The sequence below is a fragment of the Psammomys obesus genome, unplaced genomic scaffold (assembly GCF_907164565.1).
Source record: "Psammomys obesus unplaced genomic scaffold, mPsaObe1.curated_primary_1811, whole genome shotgun sequence".
NCBI classification, from domain to species: domain Eukaryota; kingdom Metazoa; phylum Chordata; class Mammalia; order Rodentia; family Muridae; genus Psammomys; species Psammomys obesus.
Window position 1 is genome coordinate 5397818 of NW_026588752.1, and position 15717 is coordinate 5413534.

A 15717-nucleotide genomic window follows, 5' to 3' on the forward strand; every position below is an offset into this window, starting at 1 on the left:
GCTCTGTGGGTTGGAAGGGAGGCAGAAGCACTTAAGAACCCTAAATAAGGTAGGTTTGTAGAAAAACCTAAGCCTACACTGTGTTTTCTAATGAAATCAAAATTCCGGGTTTCTCACGAAATTGTTCCATCACCTTTTCCCCCAGAAGAACAGCTAGTTAGATGGCTTCCTGGTATCTTATTTCCTACTGCTAAAGTGCTGGGTCTAACTCTCTCAAAAGATTAACACTGCCGAGAAGTGGTGGCACAGCCTTTAATTCTAGCACATCCAAGTCAGAGGCAGGCAGACCTCTGAATTCAAGGCCAGCCTGGTCTACAGACTTGAGTTCCAGGACAGCCAGAGCTACACAGAGATTCCCTGTCAGAAAAAAAAAAAAAAAAAAAACAACAAAAAAAAAAACAAAGATAAACACTATTATTCCTATCCCAAGCCCACCTTCTAAAACATACGAATTTTGCCTTTCTTTTTACCTCTACACCATTAATAATCAATGGCTACTGTATCAAGACCATTATTGGATTCCCTCCTGGGAACCAGTTTTGCAGGACAAAAATATCCTGTCTTTAAAAAGCCTGAATTGACCCAGCAGTGGTGGTGGTGGTGATGGTGGCAGCGACAGCGGCCCACACCTTTAATCTCAGCACTTGGGAGGCAGAAGCAAGCCACTCTCTGTGAGTTCAAGGCCAGCCTGTCTACAAATCGAGTCCAGGACAGCCAGGGCAGAAACTCTGTCTTGAAAATCCAAACCAAACCAAACCAAACACTAAACCAAAAGAATCTCCACAAGGAAAGAGCAGTTTGTCTGAAACATATCAACACAAAGGCCCTCAATAAACATCCATACTTATTCATGTTTCCTGGGAGATATTTATTATCATTTTCATCAGGGAAAGAAAGACATAATTTCCTAGTTTCCCTAGGATGTTTTTTGTTTCTGTGGAATCATGAAACCTTCCATTCAGAGTCACGTCTCTAGCGCTCTATGCACATTTTTGACAAATGGAAGAAAGTCACACTCTCTGGAAAGGTAGGCTGTAACCACATACCCTTAATCTGTAAAACGCCAGGCTCATCTGTGGATTCTACCCTATGGCTTCCCTATGTCTACAGTTCCCTTTCTTTCTTGGGTCACTTTATATGCCAATGAGCACCCCTGACAAACTACACAGAGGTGTTGTAGTGGCAGAACTGGGCTGCCCAGGCCTTCCCAGCCACGGCCTTTCAAAAACATGCAACTTAAAATCAGTCTTGTTGACCTTAAATTCATCTCCCAGGATACCTAGCCCTTCTTTGGTCTCAAGGGCCTCAGAAGCCCAAACTCCTCTGCTGAATGTCAAAAATAAGGAGTTGAAGTCACATGTATTCCCAAAATTATTGGGATAAATACCAGACTCAGTACAGCACCCAAACCATACCTGGGTCAAACAATAAAGGTAGATGCACCTGAAAACAGGATGGACTTCATAGAAAACTGGCCCTGAGCAGGTTACCTCAAAGAACTTAAGTTCTTACTTTAAAGACTGAACTTTTGAGTTTTAAGCTAGTTCTTCACCTCTACACCTCCCTTAAACTAAGTCCCACTTTCTCTTTGAATTAAGTAACTGTAAAATACACGCAGTGAGCAAAGAACACCAGCTCTGGATAAGACTGCTTTCTGCCAAAACTGAGGCAAAAAGCGATCCCCGTATCTAACCAGTGTGAGTTCGCTGGTGACTCGTGAGGCGTGAGCTCCGAGAGAAGCTTTCTCCACACTGAGAACATTTGTACGGCCTTTCTCCGGTGTGGGTTCTCAGGTGACGGATCCGATTGGAACTGTGAGAGAAACTGTCTCCACACTCATGACAGGTGTAAGGCTTTTCTCCCGTGTGAATTCTCTGGTGTCTGATCAAGTTAGATCTATGAGAGAAGTTTTCCCCGCAAAGGGCACACTTATACGGTTTTTCTCCTGTGTGTGTTCTCTGATGTCTGGTCAGGTGCATGCCCTGCCGAAAACTTTTCCCACAAGTTAAACATTCAAAGAGTTTCCTCTCCACTCTGAGAGCTCCGTGGTTTGTAAGAAAGGGGGGACTGTCATTCATGCCTTGCCCACACTCAGGGAAAGGGTCAAGTCTCTCTCTCTCGTGGGTTCTTTCATGAATGACAAGATGTGAACTCCGAGAGAAGCTTTTCCCACATTCGCTACAGCGGTAGGGCCTCTCCCCAGTGTGGATTCTCTGGTGGCGGAGCAGGTTGGAGCTGTGAGCAAAGATCTCCCCGCACTCGGGGCACTTGTAGGGCTTCTCCCCAGTGTGTGTCCTCTGGTGTCTGTGGAGGTTGGAGTTGCAGGAGAAGCTCTTTCCACACACATTGCACTGATAGGGCTTTTCACCCGTGTGGGTGCGCTGATGGCGGATGAGGTGGGTATTTTGACTGAAGCATTTTCCACATTCAAGGCACTTATGGGCTTCCTCTCCCACCTGTGTTTTGTGCAGTGATAGAAAATGTGGATGCCCCCCAAAAACTTCCCCACAGTCTACGTCCATACACAGCTTCTCTGCCGCATGCAGTCTCTGGTGCCTGATTAGGTTTGAGTTGTTAGAAAAGTTCTTGCCACACAAGGGGCACAAATGCAATTTCTTGGGCAGTTCCTTTGGCTGGACCAGTCCTCTAGAACCTATGATTCCCACCAAGGACTCCTCTGTTTTGTCTTCTGAGGGACATTCCCAGTGTCCTTCTCCATCATCAGGTCTGCCCTCCTCGGGACTCCAGGGCACCTCCCTCCTGGCTGGGCCAGGCAGCAGTACTGGAGGATCAGCACTTTCAGGAGAAACTGACTCAGCATTTCTTTCTGGGTTCTCAAACTTTTCTGCCCCTAGCAAGAGAGAAAAAAAAAAAAAAAAAAAAAAAATCAAACCTTTAGGTTATTTTACAGTGGAAAAAAGAAATAGCTACATGCCTTTCAGGCAAGAGGCCGTGAGACCAGAGTTCTGTTTGCCATCTTGCCCTTGTAAGTAAAGCATGCCAGAGAAGCCCATGGAGAAGACTCAAAGACTCAGAGCTCAGACTCCTCTTAGAATTCCCTTTGTTAGGGTCCCCACTCTGCTTTCTGATCAGCTTCCCCCTTCATGTATGGTTCACAGCTGAGCCTACAATGTCTCAAGTAAGTCCAAGAGTTAGCACCTCCTCAGTTTACACTCTGCAGTTTTCGCTACCTCACTGGTTTAAGAGTGTGCAAGAAATAAAGAGACAGTTATCCCCACACACTGCCTAACACTGGCCATGTATTTAAATCTCTAAATGTCACACACAACCTTGGAAGCCACATTGAGCAACTATTTATCCTCGCTCAGTTCTTACCTGGAAGTGGGCTTCTGGGGCTCACGCCTTCCCTGCAGCTTTGGACACTAGGCTCCCATGGCTTCCCTCCTTGTTCCACCTGGGTGGCTAAGCCCTCCTGACCCGCTGTGCAGGACTCTGTTCACAAGGAGAAACGCAGGTCACCACACTCTTCTACCAAGCAGAGAAAACAAAAGTCTTGCTTCCTGCCAGCAGACAGAAACAAACTCTCCCCAAGTCTGACATATATCACTTGGGAGATATCTACACTAAAGCATTCCCAGTAGTTACCCTCCAGAAAAAAAGAAATTAGAGAAGACTACGGGTTTTTAAATATTTTCAAAGAAATTGAATTTTTAAAACATATAATTTTTAATTCAAATAAGTAAAAAATAAACATAGGATGACCATTTCTTTGAGAATCAACTCACTATACGAATGCTGGCTACTTATATATAGATAATATCACTTACAGATAGATATTGACAAACTCAAAGCTCATATCCAGAAGGTAAGTGTGTCCAAGGAACAGAACCCTCTGGTCATAAATGCCATTGTCCCAGAAAGAGAGGTTGTTACCTAGAGTGCTCACGTTCTCATAGCTATCTTGCACCATATCCCTTGAGAGAGCTCTCTTACTAGGATCTTGCTGGCCCCACTCCTGAGAGATATACATTGCCATGTCCTCGAAGCTCTCGGGCAACTGAAATAACACAAGATCGCCTTTAGCATCTCATGCAGTAGGGACAATTCAAGCAGAGTCACAGCTAAAGGGGAAAAACCTACGAGTGCCAATGGGGGAAGCCTGCAAGCGATGGGTTAAAAAGACAAAGGAAGGAGGCATCTGATCAGAGAGAAAACATTCACCTAGGAGCAGAGGGCACCTCCCACCCCAAAGGGAAAGGAAAAAAGGAGGGTTCTGGGGAGAGGCAATGAGAAGTCCCACATCACCTGGGACCCCGTCATATCCTTATCTTCCACATTCCCTTCATGAGGAAAGACAGAGAGCCAGGGAGCAGATAATGCTAAAGATGACAGAAATTGTAATGAGAACAGTGACACTAAAATCTTAGCAACCCACAGATTATTACAAGACAATATGCATTCCCCAGCACCCAGTCTCAGCTTTTAGGACTAACATTAAAGAAAGAGTAGCAAAAGGTATAGTAAGGTGATCTAAAGTAGCAGGGTCATAGAAAAGGTACGCGAGCGGTTTTTCATGCTGGACAACGGTATTCTGACCACACCCACACCAATCATTAACTATAAACTATAGTTCCGTGCACAAAACGGCTTTCCTAGGTAGGGGATTCCCTTTTTCCTCCCACCGACCCCTCACAGAATCCACCCCACACTTTCAGGTTTTTCAGACCACATCTGAGAACCTCAACTTCAGGAATTCTTTCTCCTTGGCACCTGTACTACATTCTGCTAGGTCGAGGTTACCCCAGAGCCCCTCCTCCCTCCCACCTGCCCAGGTAACTGTCCCTCACCCCTCTCCTTTACAGCCTGGGGGTCTCTTTTGGGGCTGGGGTCTAGCAGCTCCTGCAGCCTGGGGCCAGGGCTTCGCTCAGTCTCCATTGGCTCCAGCTTGAAGCTCGGTGACTCTCCTGCCGTTTCCAGTGGCAAAGGCTCCTCCAAAAGCACTTCTGCTCCCCGCCCTTGGTTTGTGACCTGGGAACCAACCCACATCACTCATCATCACAACGGGGCTGACAGAAACGGACATGAGTACAGGATTCTTAGGACGAGCCTTCAACAGAGAACTACAGGACCATCCCTTTGGTCTTGGCCAAGAGAATGGTTTATGCTGAAGGCGTTTATGCTAAAGGCGTGTGTAACAGAAAACAGAGGGAGGGATGGAAGCAAGGGAAAGTGAGACTCCAGTGCACAACTTCTCAACACACTCCTGACACACCTCACTTCTGCTGGCGCTCGCTCTCACCTTGTCGAGGTGCTCCCACTTCTCACTACTACCAAAGGTAAACTTAGCAGGTAGTGACCACAGCACCTCAGTGCCTAGCTGTTTTTCAAAATTCAGTTAACAGAAATCCAACTCTGCATTAAAGACTGCTGACAACGATATACCAGGTGTTAACCACTAAGTATACGCTTGGGGTGGTGGCACAGGCCTGTGGTAATCTCAGTAGAAGGGAGGTTGAAGCAGGAAGGTCACGTCGCGTTTAACCTTGAGCTACACAACTAGAATCTGCCTTTTAAAAAAGAAAGTGCAGAGCCAAACGCAATGACACACGCCTGTAACCCTAGAACTCAGAATGTGGGGAAATGGAAAGCTGGAGCCAAGTTGAGCTACACAGTGAGTCACGGTCAGCTACGGCCACCTAAGACCCTGCCACAAAATAAAGCCCTTGAAGCAATGGCAGCAGTGCCAAAAGACGTATTTTCCTCCTAAACCTCGAAATTATCCCCAGACAGTACTTCAGCATCTTCATCTTACCAAGAGAAAACAGGACCAACAGCTTAGCCTGCCCGGAGTCTAACTGCAACACTACTGAAGGACCAACGCCTACATGCTGAAGCACAGTCCCTGCCCACTGTCATCATACGGGGAAAATATGGAAGGAACGTGTTCCGGATGAAGCGCGAAAATGCCTCTCCCTCACGCAAAGTCTACTCAGGGCAATCAAGTATATCAGACTACAAAACCAGGCCAGTCTTCCGGGCCAAACCACGGATAAAACAGCTGTCACCTGTTGCCTCAGTTTCCCAAGTTCTCTCTGCATACGCTCCACGAGGGTCACGGCCTCTTCGCCGCTCTCTGGGCGCAGCTCCTTCACCCTGCTCTGAATCTCTTGGGGAAGGATAGTCAAGAACTGCTCCAACACCAATAGCTCCAGGATCTGCTCCTTGGTGCGCATCTCCGGCTGCAGCCACCCATGGCAAAGCTCCTGAAGCTGGCTAAGGGCCTCGCGGGGACCGGAGGCTTCCTGAAAGCGGAACCGTCGAAAACGCAGGTGGGAGACCTCTGGGCTGGGCTGTGGGCCAGGCGTGGGTACCTCCTGGCTCCAGGGACAGTCCTCCTCCAGTTTCACTATCAGGAGCCCTTCTGGCTCCCGGGAGCTCGGACCCGCAGCCATAGCCATGCCCCCGAGTGCCTAGGTCCCGAAACCAGCTCTGTCCGCTTGAAAGATGCCCTTGGTTGTGAATAACAGTAGACCACGACCGCTGTCCCCGGGAGGCTCTGGGCTCCCAACCCCGCCGGAAGAAGCCTGGTCCAAATCTTGGCAATAATAGGCCTGCAGCGTCGCCTCCTGACCAGCTTCTCAGGCCTGCACAGAACTTAGCTCTCGGCGCCCGCGGCGGAAGTTTCCGCGCGCGAGTTAGGCGTCATAGGCCAACGGCTGCCAGTCAGGACGGACTTCCGACTCCCGTTTGCTTACGCGGGCTCCCATTGGGCCGGGTCGCGCCACGCACCCACGGCCGACAAAAATTAAGACAATTTGCATAAAAGGAGAGGAGGACGTGTCCACTTGGGGTGAGGGGCGGGGCTACGGTGGGCGGGGCCGCCAGGTGGGACGCGCCGAGGATGGGGACTTGGGGGGCTAGGTGCCCCGGGCACAACCAGGGCAGGTTTCCTCAGGAAAGTTTGCCAGAAGTTAAGTTCCTGTCAGGCGGCTCTCAGTGAGTTCGAGGACAGCCAAGGCCACACAGAGAAACCCCGTCTCGAAAGAAAACGAAACCGAAACAAGACAAAAAAGGTGAGTTGCTGAGCCACGCTTGAACCAGAGCACAGCGGCGTTGGCGTGTCACGCTGGGGCCCAGAAGTGCCCGTCGTTAACAAGCCCCACAAAGAAAACCTTTCAGAAAGCCGATCCCACACACGGGAGACCTCCAGCCTGAAGCGGAGACCAGAGCGACGGCAGGGCTGGAGCTGCGTGGGGACTGCCGGGAAATGTAGTCCCCGGCACGCCCTTCTCACTGCGCCTGCGCGGTGGGTTTAGCGGCCCTCCAGCTTTGGGCTGGTCGACCCAGAGGAACGCGCTCGGTGTCGTTTGCTCACCGTTCTCCCGGAGCTCTCTATGGCCTCGCTCTGCGAGAGCGTGGTCGTCGGCTCTGACGGCGATCCTGAGGGAAGAAACACCTAGGCGGACTCTCTTGAAGAAAGAACTGCCCGGGCCTGAGGCTGGAGCGTGTCTGTGACAGCTCGTGGAGTCCGCAAATTCTAGGACTGTGTTGTGAAAACCAGTAATCACTTACTGAGTACATACTTACATGAAATAGAAGCTTCACAGTGTGGCATAAGCTCTGTGATGGTGGCACCGGGTGTCAGGGAAGTCGCTTGCCTCAGGTCACACTGCTGACTTGTTAAAGCTTAAGCCGTGGGAATAAAAATGCTATGTTTTGGGTGACTGTGTAGAGTCGAGTGTTTCCTCGCTTCATCACAGGCACAAAGGCCCACAGGCTGCCATGGCAAATGCCTGTCCAGGCGCTAGGCAGCACGTCAGAAAAACCTTGTCAAGGCCTGTGACGTTGGGCTGGAGAGATGACTCCGTTGTTAGGAGCACTAGCTGCCCTTCCAGGGGACCTGGGTTCTGTTTCCAGCAACCACGCGTTGCCCCAGTTCCATAGCTTCAGTTCCGGGGGATCTAGCACCCTCTACTGGCCTCGAAGGGGTCCCGTGCATGCCAGGTGTAAATGAGCAGTTGCAGTCCAAACTGAAAGGTTAGTGACCTTCAGGCGGCCGAATAACTCGGGACAGGAAAGCTGGCTTGGCTCAATCACCTGTGGGCTGTGAGGACCCTGGAAGCTTCTTAGATGATCGACTAGAACCTCCGGTGTTTACCACTTTCAGACTGCAGGCAAAAACAGATGTGCAGATGAAGTTCCTTCTGCCCCGTAAAGGCCCCAAACCCCCGGTGCCCTGGAGCCCAGGCTCCGCTCCCGAGAAGACTGGCCTTCAAACTGTTTTGACGAAAGGGCAATTCTGCTTCTGTCTCCTTTATTTCTGCGCCCCCTCAATCAATTCTGGTCCAACAACAACAGAAAGCTGGTGAGGTGGCCTGCGCCTTTAATCCCAGCCCTCAGAGCAGAGACAAGCAGATCCCTGAGGGTTCGAGACCAGCCCGTTCAGGGTCAATGCCTTCTTTTAGGGCCAGAGGGCTCTTCCAAGTGCCTGTGCTCTGAATCGTTCCCATCTGTCTGCTCCACAGCGCCACACAGTCCGCCTCTCTACTCTCTCCAAACTGCCAGGCACCGCATGCCAACGCCGGATATCACACCTTCCCTGTCTGGGATCTCAATTTATATCCTCCAAGCCGTAGACCACGCCCTCTCCATGCCCTACGTGGAAGGCCCTTACCAGCTGGCAAAAGCCCCGCCCGCCCCGCATGAGACAATTAACAGGTGTGGAGAAACTATAGCCCCACTAAAATCCCACACTTGGGATTAAAACATAGCATAACTGAGTTTACAGAGAAACCAAAACTTCCATTACACATATAGTTTGACATGGCCATGCCAAGGATCCCAATGCCTCAGACTCATGGGCGTGGTAAGGCCTTCCTCAGCCCAACGTGAGTGTGGACAGTGAGTGCAGAAAATGTCCACCATGGTGCCCTTCGCCCCGTGCCCCACACTGTAGACGTTTACAGCCTGGAGACGGCTCCTCTACAGAGACTGCTCCTGCTAAGATTAGCCAAATCTGTGTTCTTGCTGGCTGAAGTAACCCTACATCCTTGTTTACATGATAACCCCACCTCCCAGCTTCCTTATTTGGTGGGATGCAATAACTCCACCTCCCTGTTCCAATGTATGTAATAGCTAGGCGGAGCTTCTCCATCCAAGAGCTCAGGCTGCCTGATCCTGACTTTTCTGTGTCTGTCTTTGTCTTCACTCCCTCACCGACCCAGTCAAGTCGATCCCTGGAGCCAGACAGGACTCAGCAGTCTTATGGGGATCTATTTATCTCCCCGTCTCCTTCTCCACTCCACCCCTCCCCCGAGGTGAATGTGCCTCTGTGTGTGTGTTCCTGTGCGTGTGTAAACCTGAACTGGGTAATATCTCGCATCTGTTGATAACTTTGTCTTATTCTTCCTCATCCTGAATTTATCTGTTCATTTCTCTTTGTACATGGCCTGTGGTGGTTTGAATGCAAATGGCCCCCGTAGGCTCATAGAGATTGGCACTATAAGGACGTGTGCCTTGTTGGTGTAGGTGTGGCATCGCTAGAGGAAGTGTTTCACTGGGGTGGGCTTTGACATTTCAAAAGCTCAGGCCTTCCTCTCCCTGCTGCCTTCCAGTCCAGAGGCAGTACTCTCAGCGACCTCTCCAACACCATGTCCGCTGGCCTGCCACCGGGCTTCCTGCTGTGATGGTAATGGACTAAACCTCTGAACTGTAAGACAGCCCCAATGAAATGTCTTCCTTTAGAAGAGTTGCTGTGGCCATGGTGTCTCTTCACAGCAATAAATCCCCTAAGACGTGGCATGAGGCAGAAATGTTTATTTCTTGATAGCTTGTCAATAATCCCAACATTTACAAACTGACCTCCTTTCTCTCTCTGTCTTTTAAATGTTATCTTTTGTATAAAGTAAACACATGCCGTCAAGGTTTGACTTTTAAAATGTGAGTGGTGTTGCGCTCAGCGCTCAGGGAGGCAGAGGCAGGCAGATCTCTGTGAGTTTGAGGACAGCCTCAAACTACAAAGCGAGTTCAGGACAGCCAAAGCTGCACAGAGAAAACAAAAAAACAAAACAACAAAAAAAGGTCCCCCTCTTTGGTTTCCATTTTTATGTTTTTGTGGGGGTTTGTGTTTGCTGTATACATTTCTTGGAGTTTGTTGGTGATTTTTATTTTATTTTAGTATTTTAAAGAGAGGGAGAAAGAACAAAGCGGGATTGGTGGGGAGGTGGAGAGAATCTGGGAGGAATTTGGGCAGGGGAAAACATGATCAGAATAGAGTATGTTAGCGTTGAGGACTGTGTTGGGGTTTGGGATCCAGCTAGTGAACACATGATTAATGACCATAAAACATTCACCAGATTCCTTACACTGGAAAGGGCTGCTGAGCAACCCTGCACTCTTGCTTCAAACCTGAATGATTGCCTGCTCAATGTCTCAGATTTGTCCTTTAAAATTAAATATACTGGAGGCAAGATGGCATGACAGCACATCCCTATAGTCCTCACACAAGGGAGGAATAGTTAGGGAGATCACAAGGTTTTTATATTGGCTACTTAGATGAAGGCTGACCTGGACTACTTGGAACCCTGATTTGAAGAAAGAAAGAAAGAAAGAAAGAAAGAAAGAAAGAAAGAAAGAAAGAAAGAAAGAAAGAAAGATAGATAGATGATAGATAGATAGATAGATAGAGGGAGTGGGGAGAGTGTAAGTATTTTCAACATCAGACCAACATAAAAAATCTTCCCTGGCCTTCCCAGGCATTTCTTCTGCTGACTCAATGACAGATATATTTATATACCATCCTTCGTCTAGATATTAGAGTAAGCTAATTACAAATGACTTAGACTACCTTTTGGAGCTGGAGAGAAGAACCAGCAGTTAAGAACAGTTGCTGCTCTTCCAGAGGAACCAAGTTTGATTCCCAGAACCTACATCGAGCAATTCACAGCCACCTGTAACTCTAGCTCCAGGGGATCTGACAGCCTCGTCTGGCTTCTTTTTGCACACCCCAACACCCAGAACATGCACATATACAAACATACACACACAAACAACATTTAAATAAAATATTATAAAAGATTATCTTTTTCTATGTAAAAGTAATACAAGATTGTATTTTTATGTTTTAAAATTCAAAAATAGGGCTGGAGCTCTGTCTCAGTGAGAGAGTCCTTCCTGCATAAGGCCCTGGGTTTGAGCCTCTGCATTGCAAACTATGAAACATCTGGTGAACAGAGATGGAGTGAGTGGATCGAGGACCAGGGCGCCTGAGCTATGCATTACTGGGGAATGAGAGCCAAGGGCAGAACCAGTAAGCATCTGAATTAAGTTCAGATTTATTATTGATGCCAAGTAAAATTACATATCTGGTTTCAGAAGATGGAGAGAGAAAGGCTTGTTGCTCAACCCTAAACAGGACATCTACACCAACCCCAACACAGCTGAGATTACACCCTGAAAGAGAGGAGGACGAAAGGCAAGAGCTGAAGGGTCGGGAGGCATGCTGTGAAATGCCGCCCCCTGGTCATGACATGCTCTTTCCTAAACTCACTGAAGCTCTGCCACCTGCACAAGCCCCAGGAAGGTGAAGCCAGCGAGCTTAGTTGACATTCCAAAGGCGGCACTAGCTGGACTCAGCAAGTTTTTTTTTTCTTTTTTTTTTAAAGACTTGAAGATGGGAGGGTGATGGGTTGGGAAAATATCTTGAGTAGGTAGGAAGATATGATCAAGATACTTTGTACATCTGTATAAAATTACCAAGGAATAATAAAAATATTATTGAAAACAAAAACCTCATTACTATTCTACTTTCATTTTTCTACCAAACACTTAAAATAAGAGTTACCAAGTCACCTAGGCTTTAATCCTCTTTTTACATTTCACCTGAAGCCCCTAAAAGTGAAACCTTTTTGGGGTTTCTTTTGACCTAGGAAGACCCTAGTGGCATCAAAACACTGCCTTCTGGAAGTCTCTGACTCAGACTTGCCCCTGTTACAAAACAAGCAGTTACAGTTGCAAACTATGGGGCTGGAAATCCCCATTCTCAGCCTCATTCTGTGGTAGGTGCTCCAAGGAGTTTCCTGATGAGTCAGGGAGTCACAGATCCCAGGGACCTACAACACCCTGCGCACCACAAACCTCACCACTTCTCCCACAGAAGAAGGCAGCTGCCTGACATGCAGAGATCGGGTAGCAGCTTCCTAAAGTCTGGCATCGGTCCTGGTCCCGGGGAGACCTCGGTCAATATCCTTCTGGCCCAACCTGAGAATTTCTGTGTATCTGCCGTCAGCTGACTACAGTCACTGTGTTTGTAATCCCTGTGTCCCTGTAGGGGATGAAAGACAGAGATAGGAGAATCCACAGGAGCTGGACAATGTGGAAGGCAAGGACCAACACCTGAAGCTGACCTCAGACCCCCTCTCCATGTGTGCCCTGGCATGTGCCATTCCCACATGCAAACATGAACACACACAGAAAGATGAATGAAAGATGGGAGGGAAGGAGGGAAAGGAAAATAGAGCAAACAGTATGCTTGGAATAAAATAAGTGCTGTTCCTGGTGGTGGCGGCTCACGCCTTTAATCTCAGCACTTGGGAGGCAGAGGGAGGCAGATCTCTGAGTTCAGGGACAGCCTAGTCACTCTGGTGAGTTCCAGGACAGCCAGGGCTACACAGAGAGACCCTGTCTCGAAAAACCAAAACCAAAACAAGGCAAAACAAAACAGAAAAGAAAAAGAAAAAAAAGTGCTGTTTGTTGAAGGGTTAACTGTATTATCCACAAAACAACTTCAAGCCAAAATTTTGATGGGAACAACAAATCAGATCTAATCCGAGATATGCAAAGAATACAAAGAAATGTAAATGTCACTGTTTGTCAGTCAGTTGAAGTAATTTATTTAGAAAAGATTCATCAATGGATTCTTAGAACCACTGGGTGGATGGTATTGGCCCAGTCTGGGGTCAACTGGTAACTACAAAGGAAAGGAGAGATCTTGAGGACTCTTGGATGTTACCTGCTGTCTAACTACAAAGAACCAGTTATACAAGTCTAAATTGAAAGCACTGTGCTTGAAAGAGACTTTTAAAAAGTCAATGTTTATAGTCTTGAGGGGTGCTTTAAAAGTGGGGCTTGCAGATAGCGTGAAAACCATTACGGGACTGTTGGGAGGGTGTGGTTCATTAGTTAGTTTTATGCCAGCTTGACACAGGCTAAAGTCAGTTGGAAAGAGGAACCTCAATTAAAATTAAAAAAAAAAAAAAAAAGAGCCTCTACTCGATTGCCTGTGTGCATGTTGGGGGACGTTTTCTTGATTAATAATCGGTGTGGAAGGTCCCAATGCCAGTGCCAGCCCTGGGCAGGTGGTCCGGGGTGGATAGCTAAGCAGACTGAGAGAATAAGACAGAAAGGCGCCATTCCCTGTGGCTTCCTCAGTCCCTGCTTCAAGTTCCTTGAGTAGATGGTGATGTGGAAGTATAAGTCAAATAAACCCTTATTTTCCCCCAAGTTGCTTTAGGTCATGGTGTTGAACCCTACGCAAGAGAAGGTATTGGACATGTTTTTTTTGTCCTGTTTGACGTCTTGACTAAACTCAATATTTTTCAACAAGGATGTGGGAAAGTTCTGATTGGTTTGGCTTAGTTTATTTTGCAAGAAAAACGACTTTCTCTGAAAATGTAAACCTGCAGAAAAGTTTCTTGTAAAGAGTAATTTTCCAGTATTTCAAGACTTTGGATTACTCCACCTCCCCTCCCCCCCAGTCTTTGAGAACCTGTTTCAAAATAAAGAAACCATCCCTTCAACAATAATCAAAAGGCCTGACTTAGCCACCTGCAAACACCAGTATTTAGGAGGCATAGAAGGCTCAGCAGTTCAAGGCTATCCTCAGGTACATAGCAAGTTCCTGGAGCTTGGGCTAGATGAAGACGTTTATCTCAAACCAAAACCTCAAAAAGCCTGGTGTGACATTCAAGTGCTAATCTTAGCACTTGAAAGGGGGAGGCAGGAGGCTCAGGAGTTCAAGGACATCCTCCTACAAGTTCCGGCTCACCTGTCCTAAATGAGAACCTGCACAGTCCAGAAGCCACAGTGGGCATCGCCCACCTGACGTCTGTGCCCCTCTCTGCCATTATATATGACTTTCCTCACAATAAATAATTCAGAAGTGACTGGATTCTTTCCTTTGATACTGCCCATCTTCCATGATTGATTAGGACTTGAACTCCATAGGAGCAAGGAGAGCATCCATCTTTGGTCAAGGGAACCCTCTATCCCCTCCATCCCCTCCATCCCCTCCATCCCCTCCATCCCCTCCATCCCCTCCATCCCCTCCATCCCCTCCATCCTCTCTCTCCATCCCCTCCCTCCCCTCCGTCCATTCCCTCCATCCCCTTCTCCATCCCCTCCATCCATGTGACTGCAGCCTCCATGCAAGGCTTGTATAGAGGAGATTCATTCCCACACTCTCTCCTCTTAATGGCTACAAACTCACCCAACAAAATAATGTTTTATTCGTAAAATGTTTCCAGATCTCATTTGTTGTTACACAGGCTGAGATTTTTAAAATATACAGCTTTACTCTGGGAAATGAAAATCAGATTGAAATATTTATAAATATTATATTACGTTATAAGTACTATAAAGTATTCAATATTGACCTGAATGGAAAAGATTAGATTGACATTGTATTTAGAAAATGATTATTTAAAAGTAGGAAATGGGCATAGAAAATGTAATACATATAATATATATTTGAAATGTTTTCAATAATAAAGAAAAACAAAATTATATATCGTTTTTAGAAAATAGACAGAGGCAGAGATGAAAATATTAAATGAATTAAGTTAAGATAACATATCCACATATCCTCTTTCACTTATGGTTCCTAGATTTTATATTAGATACTTAAAATCATGTATATATGGGTGACATGAAAGTAGGAAAAAAAAAGATGTCTAGGGGAACAAAAAGGGCCAAGGCAGGCTAGGGGCAGGAGGTATGGGAGGAATTTGCTCAAAGTATATTATATAGTTGTATGAAATGATCTTTGTGGAATTAGCACTATGCACGTGATTATATATTAATGCAAATCAATTAGTTTTAAAATGTTTGTTTGAATAAAACACCAAAATCAAATTAAAATGGAAAAAATCAATATCTCAAATTGAAAAAAAGGAAAGGAAGTGTGAGACACTGTTGGGACAGATGGAGACCTGCACTTCACAGACTGGTTGTTTTGTTCTTCAGTACCTTTCTTGAGTGTAAAAATTGTGGTTACTTAAAATGAGCTAAGTTGGGGGGATGGCTCAGTGGGTTTGATGCTTATCACACAAGCTTATAAAGGCCTGAGTTTAGATCTTCAATAAACTAAGATACCCAGTGTCAATCCTTGCCTTTTATAAATGCACACGGGTACCTGAACACACGTGTGCGCACTCGAGCGCGCAGTAAAGTCAGACACAGTAAAGTCATATATTATTAGAAGTATTTAGGGTCATTGTTCTGTCTGTCGCTGGGGTAAATACCAGACCAAAAGCAATTTGAGAAGGGTTCATCTTCCAGGTTACAGTGCGTGAGCAAATGCAGCCAAGCCACAAAATGAAGGCAAGAGCTGGAGGTACAGATGGTGGAGGGACACTGCTTATCGGATCACTGCTAGGCTCACCTTCAGCCTCCTTTCTTCCTTCCTTCCTTCCTTCCTTCCTTTCTTTTTTCTCTTCCTTCCTTCCTTCCTTCTTTCTCTTTCTTTTTCTCCTTCCTTCC

General features: G+C 46.9%; 1 protein-coding gene across 2 annotated transcripts; it reads right to left on the bottom strand.

Annotated features, from left to right (window-relative positions):
* Nucleotides 1-849: 849 nt before the first annotated feature.
* Znf263 (zinc finger protein 263) lies at nt 850-6626 on the bottom strand. Of its 2 annotated transcripts, XM_055604787.1 has the most exons (6): nt 6027-6626; nt 4809-4989; nt 4267-4340; nt 3895-4018; nt 3337-3453; nt 856-2851 (listed from the first exon to the last, which is right to left on the bottom strand). In XM_055604787.1, the coding sequence occupies exons 1-6, from the start codon at nt 6417-6419 to the stop codon at nt 1689-1691; spliced, it is 2052 nt and encodes a 683-aa protein (XP_055460762.1). In that variant the 5' UTR covers nt 6420-6626; the 3' UTR covers nt 856-1688. The 2 variants fall into 2 exon arrangements, with proteins under 2 accessions (XP_055460763.1, XP_055460762.1); XM_055604788.1 differs by lacking the exons at nt 4267-4340; nt 4809-4989 and having other exon boundaries at nt 850-2851.
* Nucleotides 6627-15717: the final 9091 nt, after the last annotated feature.